General features: G+C 45.1%; 1 protein-coding gene across 1 annotated transcript; it reads right to left on the reverse strand.

Annotated features, from left to right (window-relative positions):
• Positions 1 to 2,447: 2,447 nt before the first annotated feature.
• LOC130522142 (galactose-3-O-sulfotransferase 3-like) lies at positions 2,448 to 22,511 on the reverse strand. Its single transcript, XM_057026196.1, has 3 exons — positions 22,260 to 22,511; positions 6,602 to 6,704; positions 2,448 to 6,321 (listed from the first exon to the last, which is right to left on the reverse strand). The coding sequence occupies exons 2-3, from the start codon at positions 6,682 to 6,684 to the stop codon at positions 4,992 to 4,994; spliced, it is 1,413 nt and encodes a 470-aa protein (XP_056882176.1). The 5' UTR covers positions 6,685 to 6,704; positions 22,260 to 22,511; the 3' UTR covers positions 2,448 to 4,991.
• Positions 22,512 to 23,330: the final 819 nt, after the last annotated feature.

Here is a 23,330-nt window from a genome sequence, read left to right on the forward strand (position 1 = left end):
CTTCACATGATAGACAACAAAATGCTTGTTTTTTCAAATCAAAAGCGCTGCGGGGGCCTTGTGTGTGTGTGTGTGTGTGTGTGTGTGTGTGGTGTGTGTGTGTGTGTGTGTGTGTGTGTGTGTGTGTGGTGGAGGGGTCGTCAGAGAGGTACACAGTAAAGGAAAGAATGAGCCCTAATCATGGGACTATGGGGCCGTAGGTGTAGACTTCTGCTGGGCAACATTAACTGATAAAAATGAGTTTTTCTTTTAATTGAATGTGCATATTCACGCCTGTCAGCTTGTGTTTTCTGGCTTTCAAGCTCGTGTAACGTGCCATGCGTCGATGCCATCTCTGTCTGCATTAGCATTTGAAAAAAGAATGAGTATGAGAATGAGTGTGGGAGAGGAAATATGCATGCACAACGTGTCTCCGCTAGCCCGGAACTGTAATGGAATAAAAATCAGAGGTTGCACACTGTCACCTCTGTTTATTCTCTCTACAAAAATAACCAACAGAGTCAGAGACCCCGTCCTGCCCACCAGTCGCCCACACTCTTGACATCAGCAGGAGCCGCTTTCTACCTGTAAAAGTTGAGGTTGCGTTCTGTCATTAATGCCTGTCTCTGCCATTGGTGTTTACTCTCAGAGGTCTAAGCTAAGTGCTCTTTGCTTCTCTGCTCCCATAATGGCTGAAAAGGGTCCATACAAACATACTGCTGTGGAGTCCGCAACACCCACGGTTGTATTTCTTCCTGACAGTTCTGAGGGGAAGTTTATGATGACATTTTCACTGGATAAGAGTGACATTTAGAACCCCCTTTCTTCTTCATTTCATTAAATTACAACCTACTGGTGTAGAGAGAGAGATTAGCCAGCCAACATACCAGTAGCCTGTGAATTTTTGGCTATATTGCCATTTCGTGTGTTCTTTTCAACACTGCAGTTTGCATAATTAAATACCAAAATCCAGTTTAACCTACAAAAAAGTGTTTTTGCATGTGATGGAATCTGAGTGTTACATTTAGCATGTCATTTCTAACATATTTCCTCTCTGAGGCGCAGATCCAATAGAGAAGAAATTTCATAGACAGTACATTGTTCTGCAGATAAATTAAGGATAACACCGGTTTCAGTAACTCTGTGCATATGGCTAGCTTGATGTGAACACGAATAACCTGTCCAGATGTGGCTAAAATGTCATTTCAGAAAAAAAACACTGGCTGAAATAAGAGTTATGATAGATGAAGCCATAGGAGGGAGTAACTCATTAACTTGATATAAAAGTAAATTAAAACCGCCCGACAGCAGCCATTCCTTCTATTCTTCTCGGGTTTAGAAGTGGAACGGAAGCCGACTCAGCTTGTCCACCCACTCCTTCATGTATCATTTCCACCTGTCTCGCTGCTAATGTGTTTCATATTTACAGAGATGATTTCTAACTCCTCTCCCTCCCTCTGTGTATCAACTGCAGCCCGAGAGCAAACATACTGTGTGTGCACAATATAGCGGGAGAGATGAGAACTAATTAAATCAACAGCAGAAATAAAGCCCTAGCCCCCCTGGTGTGATTGGAAATGACAAAACGCTGACAGCGGCAAATCTGTCTGCTCCTGCAGCTAAAACTTGATCTGGCCCCCGCTTCCGGTGATCACAAGCGATGGAACCTGGGCGAGATGGAGGAAGAAATAATGTGAATCCACCTCCTCTTTCTATTCAACTTTTGTCTTTCTTATCATTTCTGGAACATATGTGAAGGGAATTTGACATCAGAGGTGCTAGTGGAGAGAGGAGGTGACGCACATCATCAGGAATAACCTGCTGCCTACAACGCCGCCCTCCAACCTGCACACTTCAAACAGACAGAAAGTGGGGAGGGATGAAAAGAACACTAAACATCAGTGATGTGGTCCTTTCTCGCCATCATAAAAAGCGTGACTCATGAAACGAGGTGCGAATGCAACCACAAATACGGCCTTACCAGCAAAAATAGCTCAAGTGACTAGCAACATAGTGTGTTTTGCACGTTATTGTGTTTGCGCGCCTCTATAATCATTCTAATCATTTTGGATTGTCAACTTGACCATCCCAAAGTCACAACGCACCATGAATGCAACCCACCCTCCAAATACAAAGCGGTGCAAAAACAATTTTCTCAATTCCTCTAGCTTATTAGCATTCGACATTTTGGGGTCTGAATGACCGACCGGGGCACACGGGGAGGAGACGCAGTCCAATTGTTTCGCTCGTATCAAATATGCCGTTTTGCTTCTACAAGAAGCAATTTCTCTACCCATTTAGGGAGCCATGCTGAATAGAAGTCATTCGCAGCTATTGATTGCAGCCCGGAATATCTGGTTTGGGTCTTCAGGGAAAACACAAACAATTTGCTCTAATGCACAGAATAATACGCATGACCGCATATTTTCATCATAATGGGACAAAGCACAGACAAAAAGACACCGAAGGATGGTTTAAATTCATTCAAACTTTATTTGTCCCTCTCCCATTTGTCCCCACAAAGCTTTGGGGCCCCTAGCTCTGATTGTCATTAGCCAACGGTTCAGAGCCCCGTCACACACAGACAGCACAGCGTTCACTTTTCTAAGTTCACAGCTAGGCTAAGTCCATGAAAAGAGGCTGGGTAGGAGCCAAATGACCACAAGAAATGGAAGAAAACAGGTAGAGAATGTTAAAAAAATGTATTTGGCTTTGATTTTGTACATGAGATGAACTCTACAAATCCCAGAAAAAGACCAATTCCAACAATGTTCCGATCCCGAAAAATAAATTAACATCAAGCCCTGACGTTTCCTGTGCAAAAAAGGCATTCCAATCACAAACGCGACAGATTATTTCACCAATGCTGGGAAGTCACCAGATTTGCTGATATTTTTGGTCTTGGTTTTTATCTTGGGATATGTGTACAATAAAAAAAGCTGTTTAAACATCGTTAAGAGCAGAGGTGTTGCGACTCAGTTCTCAAGGGCAGCAACCCAGCCAGATTTTATGTCCTACCAAGTAGACAAAGCTTTTCACCTTGGATCCCGATTTCATTTGTGAAAGTGTTTTCCACCTGGCTGGATAGAAAACCTGGCTGGCTCGCGGTCCCTGACACCCCTGATTTAGATGGTCTTTACAGTGTATGTACTTCAAATAAATATTAGACACATTGGTACATTCCACGTACCTGTAAATAAATAAAACTGTTCACAGCTGAGAAAAGTACATTTTGAATTCATATATTCGTTGCCACTCCAGAAAGCTGTTTATTTTCTGCTCCACTTATTTCCTGCGGACCAGAGGTCTGCGTCTTTCATTATGGTAATCTAGGGCGTGGCGGGCCCCAGACCGCTGCCGCAAGTTGTGGTCAAGTGTTCAAACACCACTGAGAGGAAAATTAATATTAAAGTGACTGCGTTTGTTTCAATGTATGTCCGGTGTGGGCTGGAGTTGCGTTATGATTGTGAGCATTAATTTTTATACCGCGACGGGCCTCCCTTCACTTCTGCGGCTTAAAATTCTATTTTGTTAAAGGTTCAGTCACTCATTGGCAAAGAAAAAATGTTTTATCCAGTGATATATGAAACAAATGTTTAAAATAATACAGTAATGGGACAAGCCCCAATAATAAATAATACATAGCTTTGATCACTTTTTACTGACATTACTTGCATTTGTTGCCATGCAAACATGGCTGATTATAGAACAAATTTGAATATTAACGGTCTAGCTAGTTCTCACACAGGCACAAACAAGGCGTTTCACTCGCACATACGCAAACATCCTTCTTAATTTCTTAGTGGGTGGTACCCTGCTGGTCACGGATGGAACTTGAGAACGCAAATGACGGTGGATGTGATGGAACGCATTAAAACTGGATTACAGCTGAGTCAGGCGATGACATTTTTCAGGTCCCAGCTAGACAGAATAAGCAGCTTTGTTCTGGTCCTCGCGTTCTTAAAATGTACAACTGTGTAACCCAAGCGCTTGGGCCATAGGAGGGCCTTGAGAGGCGTGATTAAATATTCAAAAACTACCACTCGAAGGCTTCAAGTCTTTGTCCTGATGACCTGTTTTGTTTGTGCTGATGTGTGTAGCATAGGGTTGCTGGTAGTTTATTAAATCCACACCTTTCCTAAAGGCCTACTACACAGGCGAGTTATTGCCACAACAACCTCTATGATGAGTCTGTGTGATACGAGAGGTGAACTCAGCTGGTGGTCTGTGCGAGAAGTCTGACCAGAAGGTAGCAGTGGGGGTTGAGAGGATGCGCAGAGGAAACCGGAGAGGTTGAAGGCTTCAAGTTGTGTGTCCGGTCACAGCACGACTTGAAGTGATAGTCAGTGGGCAAATTCTCTCTGGATAAGGTCCAACTCATGTTTAACCTCCTTGAGAGCTTCAGGGTTGTTGATTGCGGTGTCCTATTAACGGTGGGACATTATCTCGTTGTCTGTCTAGCCTCTTAGGGAGCTCTATGGAAGCCTGACAGCCGATCCCTTTATGTCATTATGTCTCTCCCAAGGACTTTAAATGGCATATGTTAAGGAGAGAAAGCAAAAGAGAGGCCGGGAAACAAAGTGAAAGCAGGAAACATGAAACTTCTGCAGCCTGATGCACACAGAGACCACTCTGTGTTTTACAATAGGTCTTATATCGCTACTTCCCTATGGAGTCCCAGTAGCACATGACGGATTTGCTTCAAAGAACCTACTTTCACTGTAAACCCTCTCCTATCAGCTGCATCCTCTAGAGTGCTGACTTGTGCAATTTAGCTGAGTAGTGCAGATGGCTTGAACCACTGTGTGCCCAAAGACATTCTGTTTCACAAAAGTAAGAATTGGGGTTTCAAGGTGAAGTCTGGGAATGTGTAACCACCCATATTAACACATATTTCAAGACAGATCCAACAATGACCATTGCCCAGTTTCCCACACCCTGGGCCAACCAGAGACCGGCGTATCAAGAGTAGAATTGTGCAGTCTGTTGGGCACAGGATTGTATTCAAGTCTCTATTTTTCAGTGGCTGCATTTTGGGTTCGTGAGGTTTCAGTCCCAACATTAGGATCTTGAGGTGCTGCGGTCTGCTTTGAGTTGGTGAACCCCGTTACTGAAACAGAGCCGGGGGCAGAAGGAGGCAGCTGGCTCTGTTGCACTTGTGGATGCCGTGGTGTGGTTCTACGAATTGGCAGAGGGAGAGGGTGTGACTGCTGAGGAGACCGCAACTGGTGGCCCCGACGGTAGCGTATGGATTGGGATCGTAGAAGCACCTGTGTATACTGGACCTCTGGCATGATGAGCTTAAAGCAGAGCTCCTGAGCCTGGCTTGAATATCTTCGGCTGAGATTTGCCGGGAGATCATATCCCATAATGTCAACTTTCCCACTTGGCTGCCAGGGGCGGAGATTGTTGTTTTTGATCTGTGAGGCAGACCGAAGGAGTGGCACTGTCCCATCAAAGCAGCTTCTCATTAGCTTCTCTTGGGCCTGGCGGAGAAATTGCACCTCTCGGGCGACACAGGCCAGACCTAGAGCTGAAATCTGCCGCCAGAGGGATGCATTAAAGTGATCATAGAGACGAGCGTCCAATGAATTCCAGGAGCGGATCTTTGTGGCAAGGCCTGGTGTCAGGCTGCGCTTGGAACTTGCCTTCCGCATGTTGAGCTTAAAATACAGAATGTCATCCAGGTCCCAAGAGAGGAGATGCCGAAGGAGAACTAGTGACTCATCAAAGTACTCTGCAATCATCACTAGGGAAAAGACCTTCTCTACCTCCGCTAGAGAGGCCTGCACATACTCCTCATCCTCTCCTGAGCGATCCTTGTCTAAACCCAAGTCAAAGGCTAGAGTGTTGCGCGCGTACATGGAGTCCTTCTCTTTAGCTTGGTAATAGCGCCAGGGATCGGTAAAGAAAGTCTCCAAGGAGCCATCTCGGACTCTCTTGAAACTCTGACAGTGATGGTAGAAATATGTGAACGAGGATTCAAACATGGCGCTGGGCTCTCTGAGGATCGTGATGTATATTGTGTTGTTTGGCATCAGCCGCTGCAGCTCTGCCTTGTTGAAGCGCATGTGGCTGGTGATGATGTTGGGCGGCAACGTGTGTGGATGGACAAAGTGGGAGGTGAAAGTGTGCGGGTAACAGAATTGGTGAGCACAAGACTGCACCGGCAACGCCACCGTCAGGTTGTTGCGCTCTGCGAAGCGAAAAAGCAGGTTCTGCATGGTGGAGCTGGCCGTTTTGTGAGTCTTGAGGAAGGCCACATTGGTGTGCTTGGGTTTCAGGCCTGGTGCAGGGTGGGACTGGAGCGAAGGACAACTAAAATAGAAAGGCTCCATGATCCTGGGAAAAGACAATGATGGTTAGGGGGAAAGCAACAGATAAAATGGGTAAAAAATGAAGCAATTAGCATGGGAACAGAAAAGAGTGCTGTCAAATAACTCCGCTTTTATAATTGGTCTCTCGATTAAAGTTGGAAATGCATCGGCTTAAAAATACACATGCTAACAAATTATAATTAGCCTCTGTGTTAAATTGTCTTTAACAAGATGAGAGGAGTTGTCGCCTGCAGAAGCTTAAGTTACCATATGATGTGAGAAAAGAAGTTTCGGTCTCGACTTACCAGCTTGAGTGGATCCCTTGGTGCAGCAGAAGGCTGAGGGTACTTATGGCAACGATAAATAGGAATATCTTCTTCCGCAACATCTTTTCTGGCTTTAGTAGGGCTGCGGGAAACAAGAGGAGTGATGTCAGGCCATAAATTTAGGATTTAGACAGGTAGCGTTGAAGTAGAGAGAACACAAAAACAAGGATGAAGTATTGACTTTATTCTTGGTACCATTAATTACAGGAGTTCTCTGAGGACAGAACCCCCTATCCTTTTTGTAAACGATCAGTAAAATTTGGTAGCACCGTCATTTTTCTTTTACAAGATCTGCCGAAAAATAACGTACTACCATTTAGCGTTTCATGCAGTTGTGTGGAACAATCTGAAAAGATTTAAGGCACATTTGTGTTTATGAAGTTGCTTTTCTGGGAAAAATGAGGAGAAAAATGATAGAAAGACAGATAACAGCCTGGATCTGTGAGCTGGAGAGATTTTTGTTCTTATGCAATAACAGTGAGATACCCGCAGCTGTAATTGTCACATTCACTGGTCATGAGCTTTCATATTCTTTTGGCATGAACCCTGAACAGATGGCCCCACACGCTAGCTCCTGTCAAAGACGACACACACATATGTGGGAAACCCAACAGAGCGTCTCTGTGAGAGCACAGGAAGCGGCCACGCCGCTCGACCCCTCACTGTCAAAGCGCCACTGGGAGGGAATCCAACCCTCCACCGTCAGCATGTCGCTGGCATCGCTGTGTTTAATATCTCCCGTCAGTTAAACATGTTAGTGTCCGTCTGTGAGCTGACTGCCGGAGAGGATCTGAAGGGCAGGAGCAGGAAACGACTGATGGAGTTATTTGGTATTTAAATTGGGAGTAAAACTGACATGTCTGAGCTCTGGCCAAGGCTTGGAGTGTGAAATGAACAGTGGACAAAGCCACTGCCTGATGAGATTTATTGTCTTAAAATCGCGGTGCTTATTTTGAGTTTTGAAATATTTAATTCAGGTGGGCGGTGACAGCTCAGTCTGTTGGGAACTACACTGAGAAGCGGAGAGTTCTTTGTTCAAGCCCCAGGGCAGACAAAACATGGAAGGTGTTGTGGTAGTAGTGGAGGTGCCAGAACACCTTCAGAGCATTGCCCAGGTACCCTTGAGGTTCTGCAACCACAAATGCTCATATAGGGCCCTGCGACCCTGCCTGTGCCCAGTGTGTACCCTCCCCACGACCCCGAAAGGGATAAAGTGATTTAGAAGAGGAGATGAGAAGGTGAGTATCTAATTCAGTTATAAACAGTGGACGTCCACCCTAAACAATGCTAAATAAATGGTAATGCTAATACCCTAAATGGTAATGTTAATACCCAAAATTCTCATGCTGATTTTGCTAAGAAGTTAGCTTTTTTTATGGCTCTATATTTGTCCCATCTTTTCAAAGCTCACGTCTGTCCCAAAGAACCGCCAAAAAGATTGAAAAGATGGAAAGAACAAATATCTGTTCCGCTACCTTCAGGGGCAGAAAAAACCCCAGTATAAATATATTTACACCGTGATTCTTGTGCTGCAATTGGACTTCAATACCAGTGTAGATGCCTGTGCTGGTCATCGGGAAGAATGCAGAATATAGATAAACATAAAGAAGACAGCTCCAAAGGTGTCAAGTGATTAGTCACTGCAAGGAAGTATTAGATAGTGAGAAATATGTAGCAAGAAGTTCGGCAGCAAAGTTAAAGATTTGACAAAGACTTGCAGAGGATTAAGAGAGAAAAGTGAATAGTGATGTTTTTATCAGCTCTAGACAGTGGAACAGCTGGGGCTGTGCTGCTCCAGTGGGTCAGGATGGGCTGAATACTCGTCTCTCAAATTTCTAATGACTTATTAGACCGAGTCTGCTGGCAAAGTATTTTATATAGTAACACTCAAAAATTGCTCTCTGTCACTAGAAGTCTTCGTCTGTCTGCGAGGCAATTTTAAGCTTGGGGGTGGGGGGGTGTCACCTTTTACTCTTTAATAAATAAATGTATTAGAACATCTATTCCACCGTGTACCTATTTTATAGAATGTGCGATATCTGTGGTTTGGGTAATCCATCAATTCTCTGCACTTTTATTTATTTGTTTTTTTGTCTCACCATCCATTCCCTGAGGAGTCTGAGGTCTCATCAAGGACACATTCATATCACCCCGGTGTCTTTACTGGCAAACACTCATTATTTATTAGCAGATGTAACAGATGAACAAATTAAAGTGACGAAGATTTAAAATCTGAGCTGCTAAAAGTACTTTTGTATGAGTCGACGTTCATATTTAACGAGATACGAGTGTTGTAGCTGTTGTAGCTCCATTTCCCGTTGTTGTTTGAAAATCTCTCACAAGTGGTCCCTGTGTAGATGGAGAGGCCAAATGGTCTGAGGGGAAATAAAGGCTCTTATCTATATCCACTGGAATAAACATTAAAAAGAGGTAGTGGCTAATTAGCAGCCAATTATAATGTAGCCTTGAGAGCCCAGACAGCCTAATCACCATTCACACCTCCATTCATGCGACCCTAATACCTCACATGACGGCGGTGTGGGGCAACGACCCCCACAGGATTGTCAATTAACCTTGAATCACCTCCAAGATGTGAATGTCCTGAGAGGTTGTGTACAAGAACCTTAAAAGTAACAGACTGACACAACAAAGTTCATCCATCATTTTCCACAGGAAACTCGAGAAAACCCTCGCAGTTTGTCGGCAGAGATGCAAGAATCCGGGGGTGGATCGTGTGTCACAGACACTTAATAAGAAAGGGATTTAAGTGGCTTTTGGTTGATGGACAAGACCTCTCGTCTTCATCCACCCTCCCTCATCTGCTGCCATCTTCACCTCCTCCGTCTGCACCAGCCCTTTTAATTACAGCAGTCTAATTAAGTTTCACGAGGAGCCAAGTGAGAGGGCACCGGTGCAATCATTTACGAAAAAAGACAGATCGACGGTGGGAGAGATGGCATCCGTAATTTTCTGTATCGATCCGTTGATTAAGCGAGTGCTTTGAAAGAATTCGCCGTGAGGTAAACTACCTAGTGCGATTTGTCCTCCGTGGAGGATTCCAGCAAATCCTTTAATGCAGACCTCAGAGTGGATTATCCGATTTTTAACGTGTTCATTCTGGAAAGATTTCCCCGGTTTAGTCCCCTGTGTTTTGGACTCTGAACCAAGAGGTGAGCGGATGGAATTGTTTCCACATGGGCGGCGAGACCCGCCCTCACGCACATCGAGGCGGTTTTCATGTGTAAACCAACGACCCTACAGCGACGTACTGGTTGTGGCTGTTTTTTCCTGAAAAGATCACGACATTATAAGTAAAATGCTCAATATCTGAACAAAAACAACTGTAGCCCTGCACACTTTTATAACACTAAAGAAACAGATGTTCGCCACACATGCAATCTTTTCCCTAGTCACACATACACACACACTCACACGTACTGTATATCCTAATGAGCATATGCCCACTCTACCGGGACTATGGCAGCTGCTTTGTCATACGATCCCGTCATCAGTACTGATCTCATATAGTGACCTCTGACCTCTCTTAGGTATAACTAATACATGAGGAAGGCACACATTTGTGCAGTTATCACTGAACAACATTAACTTTCATTGGATTTCCATTCATTTGCACCAGCCGATTTGAACGCTCAGCCTACTTGCTCGACCTAAATGTCTCACCCCAATTCGCCTCGCTTGTGAATTTAAGCTCTTGCAAAAAAATAAATAAATCAAATCCTGAAACTTTAGGACATTATAAACATTAGGGCGCCATATGCAAGGACCATATGTTGCCTTTCTGCATGTGAGGCGGTGAGTGTACCTCACCATTGCAAATGACGACTTGCGCATATTTGTCAGCGTATGTCAGCTCACCTCCCCGCCCCCAAAACACATGTGTGCAGCTGTTCGAGGCCCAGCCATCGGGGAGATGACCCATATCTGGACCGTCGGTAACAAACTGGCGGCTGCTGCAGGGACGCAAGGGCACGCGGAGAGCATCCATAAAATAAAATGCAGGTTTATGTAACCCAGGCACGCAAGTGTACCCAGTGTAATCCATTTCTAAAAAGCTGAACTGAGATTACAGTTTTTATAATAGCCGCGTTTCAAGTCTCTCTACTGACCTTTTATGAGCTGTCTAAACTCAGACACACCTACTACTATTAAACTGGATATGGGGTTTTCTGCCGGAATGCTGTAAAGTCAAGCCAAGTGTCAGGCGTCCTCCCATTTTAAAGGTGTGTCACAACGGATCTGTAATTCTTCACGAGGTTCAGTGACTCTTCTGTGGCTGTGTAAAAGGCTTATATTTTTAAAAATGGACCTAAAAAGAGTGGGTCGCTGAGTTAAGACTGTGCCTCAAACTCTTTAATAGATAAACATTATTTAACAACATCATTTATTCCACAGTGTTATTACTTGATTGAACATCTTTAGTCAGTGTTTCAGATAATCCATCAGTTTTCTGCAGTTTTATTCCTTTTTGTTTTTGTTATTACATTTGTTCCCAGAGGAGACAGAGGTCTCCATCCATCCTCTACCGCTTATCCGGGGTCGGGTCGCGGGGGCAGCAGCCTAAGAAGAGAAGCCCAGACTTCCCTCTCCCCAGCTACCTCATACAGACAGAGGTCTCATAAAGGGCAAATTCATATATATTTATCGTCAGTTCTTCTTGATGATAATATTGAACATATAAAGTGACTGCGATTGAGTGACTGCGCTGTCAAAGTTCTTCTGTATGAGGAAACATTAATATTTAACAAGATGATGATTCATAGGTGTCAGCGATTACCCTGGGCCAAAGATGCAACCATGAATGAGTCAGTGTGGCACAAAACAAGAAACCATTATTTTCTGTAATTATTTGCAAGGTCCAGTGATTCTGATAGGGCTCTGGGAGAGGTTTAACACATTAAAAAGGTGACCTTTTGAGTCAAGGCTCTGCAGATATAGCTTTAACAGATAACATACATTTAAAATTCGTAGTCACCAAGTCTTCACAGACTTTATTTTTATAAAAAGAGTTTATTGTTGGAGGAACTGACCGTGGAGAGGTATAAATCACGAGGAGTGTATCCCTTTTTTGAAAAGCGGCTGTTACCAGCCATCTAAGTTCAGTTCATTTTCCCGGAGGGTTGTTTTAACAGCACCCAGAGGCTTAATTGTTAAAAATCAACTTCAGACACGAGGCCTGAAATTACATTTCATAGCTGCGTGTCCTCGTCTGTGACTCTGCAGCCGTTCTGTAAACTACTTGTTCCAGAGGAAGAGATTCCAAACTTCAACACAAATCAGTTTACTAGTTCTCTAACAAACTAAGAGGCCATAGGTTTGTCTCTGATAGCATCGTTCAAGCCAAATTTGCCCTAAGCGAGGGGCCTGATGGTGAGCGCCTGTTGGGCAGACTCTGCCCAATTTAACCCAAATCGTAGACACAGGTCTGGCCAAACAACTGCCCCCATTATCCAGACAAATGAACTGAAGTAAAATGGGAATTAAAAGGTGACATGCAATTAAATCTGAGACAGTTAGAAGCTTGTCATTGGCATTTCTACATTAAAATAATATCATTATTAAGGAAAATTGAACATGTAAGTTCATTTGACATAACTGGATAATAAAAACAAATGGAGACTGTTTAAAAGTCGCTTGCTTTGAACTGGAGCTTATAGCAATAGCCAGGAAGCTCTATTTTAATACCTTGTTTTGAAGTGATCAAAACCTTGAGAAAGCCTTCACTTTCCTGACCCTGCACTCTTCTTCTCCTGTCTGTCAGTCTCCCTCCAGTCCTCGTTCAGTTAATCTGAGCTGCACTTCTTTCTCCTCTCCATCACTCTAATCCTTTATCATCGCGGTACAGGCGCCCGGGACTTTCTGACCGGTTTCCCTGTGGTGCCATAAGTTGAGCTCCACCCTTTTCCAGGACCTGTTTGAATCATCCTGATGGGATGGGAATCAAACTGACTGGATGTCTGCATTAGAACATGTACAGTGATGTATGCAGATGTTTTTGTGCACAAGCTTGAGTGCACCTAAGAGTGTTTAGAATGGCTACATGTCTGCAGGGTAGACTCCCCATGGGCCCCGCAGAGAGAGGCTTTATCCTGCCGCAAATGACCCCCCCAGAGAGACTGATGAGAGGAGGACAGACTGATAGGCTGAAAACAGGGAAGAGAACCAAGGGGGAGAAAAAGAGGGATTTGACAACCAGAACACACAAGGAGAAAATGAAAGAGGCTGATTGAGCACAATGAAACAACATCAGGCCTTGTGCTCGCGTGTTTGTCACTTAAAGATTTCGAGATCCCTCCTTACTGGCGGGCGCTTTAACCCAAATCCGGGGAGGGAACAAGAGGGAGCGGCAGGGAACATCAGCGCGACAATGTTCTCTGTGGTAAAGCCAAATCACAAGTACATCTTCTGTTTGTTCTCGCCACATAGCAAGCACGCTCTGTCTACAGAGTGACACCAGCAGTGGGAGGTGTCGTGCTTGGCGTTAGCAGTCTTTATCTGCGAGGATGTCTTAATAATGAAGTGCGGCCCGATATCTTGTAGCAATGACCGAATCGACTGATATGTTCATACGCACCGGCAGTGGACCTGACGACCTGACATCGGGCTGCTGTTTAAAAAAGGAAATCTTGTTCAAGGTTTGAAGCCTCAACATGAATGAGAATGACACGTCCCTGTCACAGCCCCTTTTCTCCAGTTCCCTCCTGTCCACACCACACCCTCTGATCACACACCTGCTCTCAGTCACTGATCACACACCTGCCCTCACTCATCAATCAGCTCACCTACCAGTGTATATATTCTCCAGCCTCACACTCACTCAGTGCCAGATTGTTCTTCTGCTCTCATGCAAGACTTTCCAGCGTTGTTTCCCTGCCGGATTACCCGTTACCGACCCTGCCTGTCTTCGTTCTGCCTGCCTTGCCTGTTCCCCGGACTACGACTTCTGCCTCAGCGTCTCTGGTTCCTGTCGGTTCACCTGGTTTAGACTTCTCCGCCCGGCCCCGACTTCGCTGCTGCTCGTCCCACTCCCCGAGCCTGCAACCCATAGACTTTGTGCGGGCCCAGAAGAACGGACTATTTCCTGTGTTTCCTGGTCTGCCTGAGTTCCTGTTTGCCCGTGGGTTAATAAAAGTCATTACTACGGTCCAGCTTTCCAGAGTGCTGCTTTTGGGTCCTAAACTGCACCCGTCACAGTCCCAGACCTACTGTAACAGCCAGTTAATAAAATCTTCTATTTGTCAGACTCCAAGAACAGAGATTAAAGGTCAGACTTTTCCTGTGGGTTCCTTACATTCATCACATTTGTATCTGTATTTGAAAAGTCCAGTGAAGGATTTGGCGGAATGCACAATGCAATTACTGTACATCTTTCCTCAGCCCTCCTACCCAATATTTGAAATAATATCATACCAAGGGAACAAAAATACAGTGTTTTTGTCAATTAACCCCTTCACCACCACTGCGAAATATAAAAGCAGCTATCGCAATTAGCCCGCAACAGGAGCTGGTGCCTCAGTCTTCCGCTCAGTCCTGCAGGGTTTTGATGCGTGACGCATGAGTGCACATCCCAAATATCACTCTTCCCCTCATTATCCATCTGCATTCATATTCCACTCAGGGGAACCCTAATGTGCTTTCGCAACTCAGCTGTTTATTTACATAAGGCGTAGACTCGACTCGGCACTGCGCTAATTCGATGTTCAAAAGGGGAAAGCAACGCAACCTCCGCCAGCCGCTCCAAACGGCTCCGTACCTGCAGGCCTGTCTGAGGCTTTTGTTGCTGCTTTTACATAACTAGCAGGTTTGTAACAAAGCCTGTCTGGCCCCTTTTCTCCACTGCCAGGGAAAATTATAAGCTCGGAGCTAAGGTGGCCAAGTGGAAGTTCACTTTATTTTCTCTTCTTTAAGTAATAGATAAATTGGAATTGCTTATTCTCCCTGAAAACTTAGCAGGGGCGAATAAATCTAACCATGGCGGATCCTCTTGGGATTACAGCATATGTCCAGCACCCCCATAATCAGGGGGATCAACCCTGAGAGCTTTAGTCCTGCCATTACTAGAGCAAAAAGAGCTGCCTGTGCGCTGCAATTAAGCCAAGATGTTGTCAGGAATGGAGACAGAGGGAGCATTAAAGGCTCAGCCCCAGTAGCCTTTATGCGAAAGACCCCTAAAGTGGACAGACACGAGGATTGATCTATGATGATTAGATGATGATGATGGGGAGGATGATGATAAAGAAGATGTTTATGCCTTCCCAAGAGCTCAGTGTTAGCACAAGGCAAATGTAGTTTTTTCTGTTTTGGGTCATTTCCAGGATTTTTCCTGGTAACCCCATTGTGGAGCTGATCTCATTAAACCCCTCAAATCCTCCCCAGTAGTCAGCAAAGGCAAAAATGCTAGTAGCATGGAGTTATAGCTCATATGTTTTGCCATTACATCACTATTTTGAAGAGAAGTGTCAGTATTTAGTATAAGCTGTATTTGCTGAGACGTTCCACTTCAAGGTACTGTTTAAATCACAACATCTGCAGGTTAAAGAGCGTTTAAGCATCGGATCAATAAGTCTGCAACACAAACAAGCAGTCATTTGATTAGCATGGGTGCAATTGCATTTTAGTATCTAAAATTCAGGGCTAAAAAGTCACAGAGGCACAAAATCTTTTACTATACCCAACACAGAAAAAGCATGTTCTTTCCCGTCGCTGGAGCCATCGATCCTTGGAGTGTTTGTGCCCACATTCACCCACAGACTGATGAGCCAATAATGCCTGTGTGCTTTAATACATACTGGATCAATAGGCCACACCACTCCGATGGTGGAAAGTGATGTGATTAGGTTCCGCTCATGGCGGCGCCAACTGTGTTTATCTCCAATTATTTTGGGTCAGTAGGGTCGAGTGTTTTAAATGCATGTCTCCTTTGCTGGTTATTACTTAAGCAGCCATATCGACAGGAGCGAGGTCTCCGTTTAACTCCGCAGATTATTGGGAAATTAAAAAGCAGATAAGCAATTCAGGATAACTGGTGGAGGAATTAGACTCGGTGTAGACATCGTACACAACAAATCTGACATCTGTGCGACCGGTTCTCATCGGAATTTCTGGCCCGATGACCTGGGACTCTGCTGTGAATAAGAGATCTGTATGTGGATGTGTCAAAGTGGCTCCGACGCCTTTGAGGCTCAGCTATAGCACTCAGAGGTCAAGAGAGAGGTCAACGGATGACTGCCGGACTGACAATGGAGGGGTTTCATTCTGACATCGGCTCCGACTGTCACATCCGGACCAGAACCAAACTGAACAGGTCAGGCAGGTTCCAAAATTCCCGAGCCCTTTGTATCTGACGGCCCCCTCAAGACAGTCGGCCGCTTTGGGCCCCGTGTTTCCAACGTGTCGCTGACGACAGGAAATGAGAAGTGAACTCGAACGGGGGGGAGCAAAGACGGTGTAAAAACAGATTTCTCCATGCAAAAGGTTAATCGGCTGGACACGACCTTGTATTTTAACCTAATATTGAGGTAAAAGAAAGAAGACCTATTTAAAGTTATGGCGCACAAAGCAAAGGAGCAAAAATGAATATTGGTTGGAGGGCAGCCAGACGGGCAAGTGAGGCAACGATAAATGCACTCGCCCTCCTGCCTCTGTGCGAGACTGTAATCAGATTTCACACGCCGCTTGAACGTCTCAGACAAACACCCTGACTCCTTTTTAGTCAGCTGGCTGAAACGGACACCGACCGTGTCACGGGGGGGAAACCAAAAGACCAAAAATAAATTGTTTTGGAGAGGAGGAGGGTTGTCTGTGCACTTGCAGGGTTATGGCCGTGTCCGTACCTGCTTTTGTGTGCACATTTTATGTGTCTGGGAGCATTTTTATGTGTATTGTGTGTTTTTCAGTGTCATTTAAGCAATAAGATTTGATCAGGCATTTTTCTGTGAATCCATGTTCTTGTTTTCCTAGCTTTGTCAGGACCAGGGTTTGTTTGTTTTCTATCAGAATGAGGACATTTCTGGAGTTGGAGTTCAGTTTGGCTGTCCCTTTTCAAAATCTGAAGAGCCATATATCCAGGACAACAGAGGGTGCACCTAAGTGCTGCGAGACCAGGAGTGTGTGAAAAGCTAAAGTTAAAATTCTGTCACGAAGAGGAAAAGGGCTCATGCGTTTGAGTCCTCCACCTGCCACATTCTCAGAATGTCTCAGAAACAACTTCATAGAATTTGTACAGTTCTGTTCACTTGAACTCAAGGTCAACCTGATGCATTTTACTGTATTCATCCATTAAATCTGGAAATTAAATACACCTTTTCCTGTCAAAAGGTGCACAAGCACACAGGCGTGCACTTCATGATACATATTACACATTTTCTGTCAGGTTTTTTTTCCAGATTCACTAGTTTAAAATTGTTTCATTTTACCATTTTCAGTACATTGTAAACCATCTCATTTTGGTTTTCTTGCTGCGTACACGTTTATCGTGCTGCCAGCTTAAGACTGAGGAAAACTTCCCGCTGAGCAAGTCCAGGAGGCTAAAGTCGAAAATGTGTCTTTTCAGGACACATGGGCGTATCCTCCAAATGTTCTCCAAAAGGGTTCTGCAGTGTTCTGACCTCTGCACATTTGGAAATGCGCGTGTCCAGGATCAAGCCCCATTACAACCGCATGATTAGGACATATATGATGATATAATTAGGACATAATATCTTTGATCAGTGATCAGGTGTCGGCAGCCGTAAATCATTTGTGCTAAGCAACAATCAAACTGCTCGATGGTGAATAAATTTGAAACTGCCACGATTGTAAATGAGATAGGAAAAGATGTATTTTTACATTTATTTATATAGAGTCTCAAGCATGATGTGTGCCTGCACCAGTGAAGGGGGTAAGCGAGTATGGGTGTGTTTTTATGAAGTTGCCTGCTCCTCTTGTAGAGTTGTTCCCTTTTTATAGTGTAATGGTGATGTGAGTGTGTGTCGATTGTCTAAACGTATATGTTGAACATGAGACATGTTGATCTTGATTTTGCTGAAGCCACAGAAGCTCTGACCAGAAAACATTTTAATTAATGGGTCTGACTAGACCCCCCCCCCCCCCCCCGATGGGAAGGCACCACCTGTGTTCCCGCACACTCCAACAAACACACATACCTGTATGCTCACGCCCCCCCCAAAAAGAACAAAATAACTTATCTTTCTCAGGAATTGTATCCAATATTTAATAAATCGCGTCATTATTTCGTAGCCGCCAACATCTTTCAACTGGTGTCAAACCGGTTCTGATTTGTGCACAAGCATCTCGCCATCGGCAAAAAGACGTCGGACAAGAATTAGCATCGGATTTTTCAGCGCTGTCCGACGCCTTACGTATTAATCATTCAAGTGGCCGCGCTAGCACTCGTAGGCTATCGACCGTGATTCATTTTATTAAAAAAATAATTCAGCACAACACTGAAAAATTCCCATTCTGCCCAACAGGCCACCTTCTGATTAGCTCCGTCCTTCAAGTCGGCGCTGAAAGGTGATATTTCTTTGCAGTGTCTGGTTTCAGGATTATTTGTGCTCGATGGATTCTATAGATGATGTATCGTATGGCTCGCTGTAACAGACCCTGAACAGTGTGTCCTCTCTCTGGTCACAATTGGTCCTCTAGCTAATGAGTCCATGTTTCAAGTGGGTTTCTCCCCCCAGAAGGGGTTTGCGTTTCATCGGGACTCATGGGAGACGGAACGACAACGCATACGTTCAAATCCAAAACTGAAAACACATCCTGACCTCTTAATGTGATGAAACTCCCATTTCTGTCTGTGTTTCATGTCAGGATGCAGCAAAAGATTAGGACCCAATTTTAAGAGCATAAACATGATTATCTTTAATCCCATTTCAAGCAATAATCTGATGATGGGAACAGTTATATAAATAGTTAATCTCGATGTCTTAATCAGAATAAATAGGTCGTAAATAGGTTGTAGACAGCAATTTTCATGCTAAATGTGTAAAGTGTTCACGTTAAAGCAGGTATTTTATACAGTTTGACCACAAAAAGGGAAGATTTCATCCAGATTAATAATAAATTACATATCAGACATGAACCACAGCTGCGCGGCTGCTCCAGTACGGGACTTTGCTCCTGTAATCTTCTAGCTTGGAACCCTTTTTTAAAATAATCCGGGGTCTGTTGGAATCTGCCTGGTGGACATCTACAAGTGGATGACAACGTTTGCGCCAATGACAGCTTCCCTGGAGCTGGGCCCGGGTCGAGAAAAAGCCCTCGCCCATCTGTCCTCCCCCAAGTGTGGAGGCCAACGCGCAACAACGTTCGCCTTTAAGGCGAAGCATTCTGGAATTGATTTGGAAGCGCTAATAGGGTCTCCGGGGATTCAAATGAACTCAATAACAACCAAGAGTAAAAGGTTCTCGAGCTCAAAATAAATGCATTTTTGCACTGAGGAGACAGAGTGTAATCTGCTTTTTAAACACACCCTTGATTTTCCACACAAACTCCATCCTGACATCATCGTGGTTTCTGCCATCTTTGTGAGGCCCAAAGTTGTAATTATGAGATCTCATGCAAGACTCGCAGTCATCTCCTATACGTTTGCTTTTATCAAACCCGCAGATGATCTCAGTACGTACCACCCTTCAACTTTGGTCCCGACTCGAAGAACTCCTTGCATCAGGGCCCGACATTTGCACAAAAACAAATACACAAACAAATTCTCTCTGGCAAGCTGAGGCGCCCGCAAGTCTTATTTTTAATCACAGCTGCTTTAATCGCTACGGCCGCCATAAAGACCTATCGTGACCGCGGTTGCCATGCGGTGAGGACCTGTTCATCTCTGAGGCTGAGGTGAACGTCTCCTTCACCGCAAACCACAAATATACCCTCTGCCATTTCCGTTGTGGGTACCGAAGCTTTACCGCCACCACTGTGCTGTTGGGCTCTTCATTTCTTTCTGTCTTCACCACTTATCATCCAATAAATTCATCTGAGTGTGCATCCCGTGATCAATACAGCTTAAAAACAGATCAATGACATTTCATTTACACCGATATTGTTTGTCTAACACCCTGATATTGTCATAACCATCAATCCCGCTTCTAATCCCAGACTGCATGATTGGAGAGGGACAAGAGAGGATTTTGTCCCTTTAGGGCCAAAGTTGGACCCACAAAACCAGGCTAAACCCCCTTCAATGTCACCATTCAGGTGGGGAAACAATGAGAATACACCATTACGATACACAACTAAGATTCTTCCCCTTATCGATACAACACACAACCCCCTGCTACAAAACCCTGACTGAAGACTTGCGGATCAATCTGTCCTCTCAGTAAACAGTGCTGAAATCAAGAAGCACAGAACTGTGTGTAATAATCGTCTGATATTGTCTGAAGAAATCTTGTTCAGATCAAGTGGTTTGTGGGAGAGAGGTTGTGGTGTTACTGTTCCAGCGCCTGCTCTCTCTCTCTCTCACACACACACACACACACACACCCTTCCATTGTTATAACCTGCTTTGCTATAATTCTAACAGACTGCACATTCATCACTCAGTCTTGTACCTTTCCTCGCTGACAAAAAAGGACCTTTTCCAGGCCCGTGCGTGTAACAGACCTGCTACGCTTACGTGGCGGAGTGAACCGGGAATTAATTCCTGAAGGACGGGGGGCTTAAAACCATAAATCACACGCTACCCAATACAAAACGGTAGCACACGCTCGTTCCTTCCTGGCATTTGCCTCTCCCTCTCCGGAAGGATTCGGTGCTCACCCGTTTGCCATTAACACCTCAACTCCTCGCTGTTGTTCTACACTCGCCGTGCCCTTTTTTGGGGTCACCGTGGTGACAGGAGGTCAGTGCAGGTGCAACATAACCTTCGCTTAAAATCATTTATAGGTTGTCTGTGCTGAAGGACATTTCTCTGGCCCATATTTCTGTCTAATTTTGGCTCCATTGTTTCAAGCTGTCCACACGATTCCTCACAAGCTGCAAAGACAAGTCAATTTGTGTAAATTATTAACCGAACACTGCCCTCTCGGTCTTCAGGTGCGTGTACCGTTAAACTCGCCTGTGTTTTTATGGTTTGAGCAGTTAAATTTTGCAGTTAAAGGAGCATTTATCATCAGGATTATTTAAGGTTTCTTTACAACATCCGCTAACGCCGACTGGCCAGCGTCCATTTTCATCCTCTTTGCAGATGGTCCCAAGCCACGGGCCTCTTTTGTGCTGTTTTGCTAAAAAAAATAATTAATGAACTAGCTCTCGTGAGCTGGCATGCAAAATACTGGGCAGCGACTTTCATCCTCTCGGCCACCTCTTTCATCCGCTTTTAGAGGCTCTCACCCGCCTTAAGATCTGTCACCAGTAGCTGAACTTCTCCTGGCTGTAAATATTTATTTGGGGGTGGGGTGTGGCTTCTTTACGGGTTAGCCTGAGTGTCCCCCGAGGATTTAGATAATGGTGTCTGCGACCCCCCGAGGTGATAATTTCGAATTGCTTGCTTATGTCTGAGAAAGCATGTTTTATTTACAGCAGTGTGTGTATGTGTGTGTGTTTAATAGTATAAAATGACCAGATATGACATTTTCTCCATTTTGATATCAAAGCCCTGCATTTCCCTCTTTTTTTACACGACCTCCGAAGATGCCCTGAACGCATCATGTGACTAAATCCTCTAATAAAAACCGCATATACACCTTAGTTAATTGCTCATTCAATTAACTGTCTGATGTTTTTGAAACAAGCTGCATTGCTGTCAATTATCAATCACTTCACCCCGCTGCGCTCTAAAAATGGACCTTATTAACAACTGATGTTTCATCATTGCGGAAAAACCCTTCAATCAGCTAACGGAGAACCATCAAATGTGCCTTATGGAAAATATTGAACAAGGTGGCAACAACTGGGGCTCCCAGACCATCCACTGAACCATTAGATATAAATAACTCCTTGTTAATTGTTGCTTCCTCTCATCCGGGTGCACTGCGGGGTTCTGATCATCTCACGCGTCTAATCTCGGCATGTGGTGTGATTCATCTGCCGGTGTAGGTGCACGCGTGCGAATTGATGGAACAGGCAGAATCCAATCCTCGCTACAAACCTCGGGCACTTAAGGAGACGGTCGCGATGAAAAACAACTCACCCCCCCGCAACCTGCCCGCCCTCATCATCCTCAAACGCTCATGAGGCTTTTTGCGGGACAATAACAGAGGATAAAAAATCTCCGCGCACAAATGTGGGGCAGGTGACATTAGCGAATTTTGTTGTTGTTGTTGTTCGTTTATTTGTTTGTTTGGCGCGGAGCGAAGCCACTCTCCGCGCATCTCCAAATGGCACAAGCGGAACCCTGAAACCAAAGAGTCTCGGATTCATCTATGAATCCGCTTGAATTGCGCCATCGGTGCGCAATTGTCCTTAAACATTCTGGGTGAAAGGATGAAGGCGCGGGTCAGGGACGCCGGAAACGTGCACAGGCGTATCTAAGCACCTTCGTGCGGCGCGCCGGTGCGCGGTTCGGTGATTTTACGTCCCCAAAACGAGAGCACTTACTTCTCCGCGGTGCGGATTAAATGCGCCATCGCGGGATGCCGACCTCACACAATGGGTGCGCGGTGGAACCCACCTTTGTCATCTCAGAGCTGGGATGTAACGTGAGGGTCGCGGCGGTGATTTCTCAGGCTTTGCGTCCCATCCGCTGCCTCCACCGCTCCGTCGCTCTTCTTCTTTTCCCACCGGATCCTCCGCTTCCTTCGGCGGATCGTTCAGGTGCGGATCGAAAGGAGGCTGGGGACGGTCGGCGCGTCTGTCATCGTTGGGGTGTTCATCGCGACTCCTCGTGCGACAAAACGGTGGAAGGTTACCCTCCGCCAGCCCCCCTCACTCTCTCTCTCTCTCTCTCCCATTCTCCAGCCAATGCCCGCGCGTTTGCGCCATGTGATGCGCGCTGCCGGGCTTCAATAGGCCGCCGCTTGTGCCCGCTCTTCATTATTAAAGCCGGCGTCTGCCCCTGCGACTGCGGCCGATTTAAATTTTGAACTGGAACTTGATCGCTCATTCAGATGCAAATGTGCAGAGGCAAAAAGCAGCCTTCTTGGTATTAATGAGGGGGGTGGGGGAGATGGTTCGGTGGTCCACGCCTGCGAACCTCCGGAGAGCTTCAGTGATCTCTCTCCTTTTACGGTTTATCTTGAGTGTCATAGTTTTGATTCCCGGTGACTATTACAGGGGACTGCTGCCATCTTATGCAAATATCCCAGCAAAACTCCCTTGCACTTACGAGCATCCAGATTTTTTTTTTTTTTTTGGGGGGGGGGGGGGGGGCACTTCGGGAACACGTTGACGCTGCACTTAGTTTTTATTTTTCACTTGTTTCTAATTCCTTTACAAGGCTTTACAAGTAATCCCGGACATCATTAGACATCTGTACCAACCCAAACATGATTTCAGCTTGTCATTTGCCTGATTCGATCGTCTGCTGCCTCTTCTTCTGCAGTAATTTGCTAAGTATAGTCAGAGACAAACCCTGGTTTGATCCTTTGTGGCCCATTTTGCCAGCATAGCAGACTTTTTTTTATAAGGCATTGCTTCCTATTGATCCTCCGTGTGATGAGCTGTGGACTTTGTCCACCTTGTTAAACCCTCTGCTGCCATTCTAATTAATTGCTTGTTTGTGCCTCAGCAATAAGCCGCCACA

This window comes from Takifugu flavidus, chromosome 3 (genome assembly GCF_003711565.1).
Source record: "Takifugu flavidus isolate HTHZ2018 chromosome 3, ASM371156v2, whole genome shotgun sequence".
Classification (NCBI taxonomy): Eukaryota; Metazoa; Chordata; class Actinopteri; order Tetraodontiformes; family Tetraodontidae; genus Takifugu; species Takifugu flavidus.

What these genes read in the sequence shown, in the direction of transcription:
- LOC130522142 (XM_057026196.1), bottom strand. Translation starts at nt 6,684, where the DNA reads ATGTTGCGGAAGAAGATATTCCTATTTATCGTTGCCATAAGTACCCTC. An exon ending in CAAGGGATCCACTCAAGCTG is followed by an intron (nt 6,322 to 6,601) that starts GTAAGTCGAGAC and finishes GTCTTTTCCCAG; the next exon opens with GATCATGGAGCCTTTCTATT.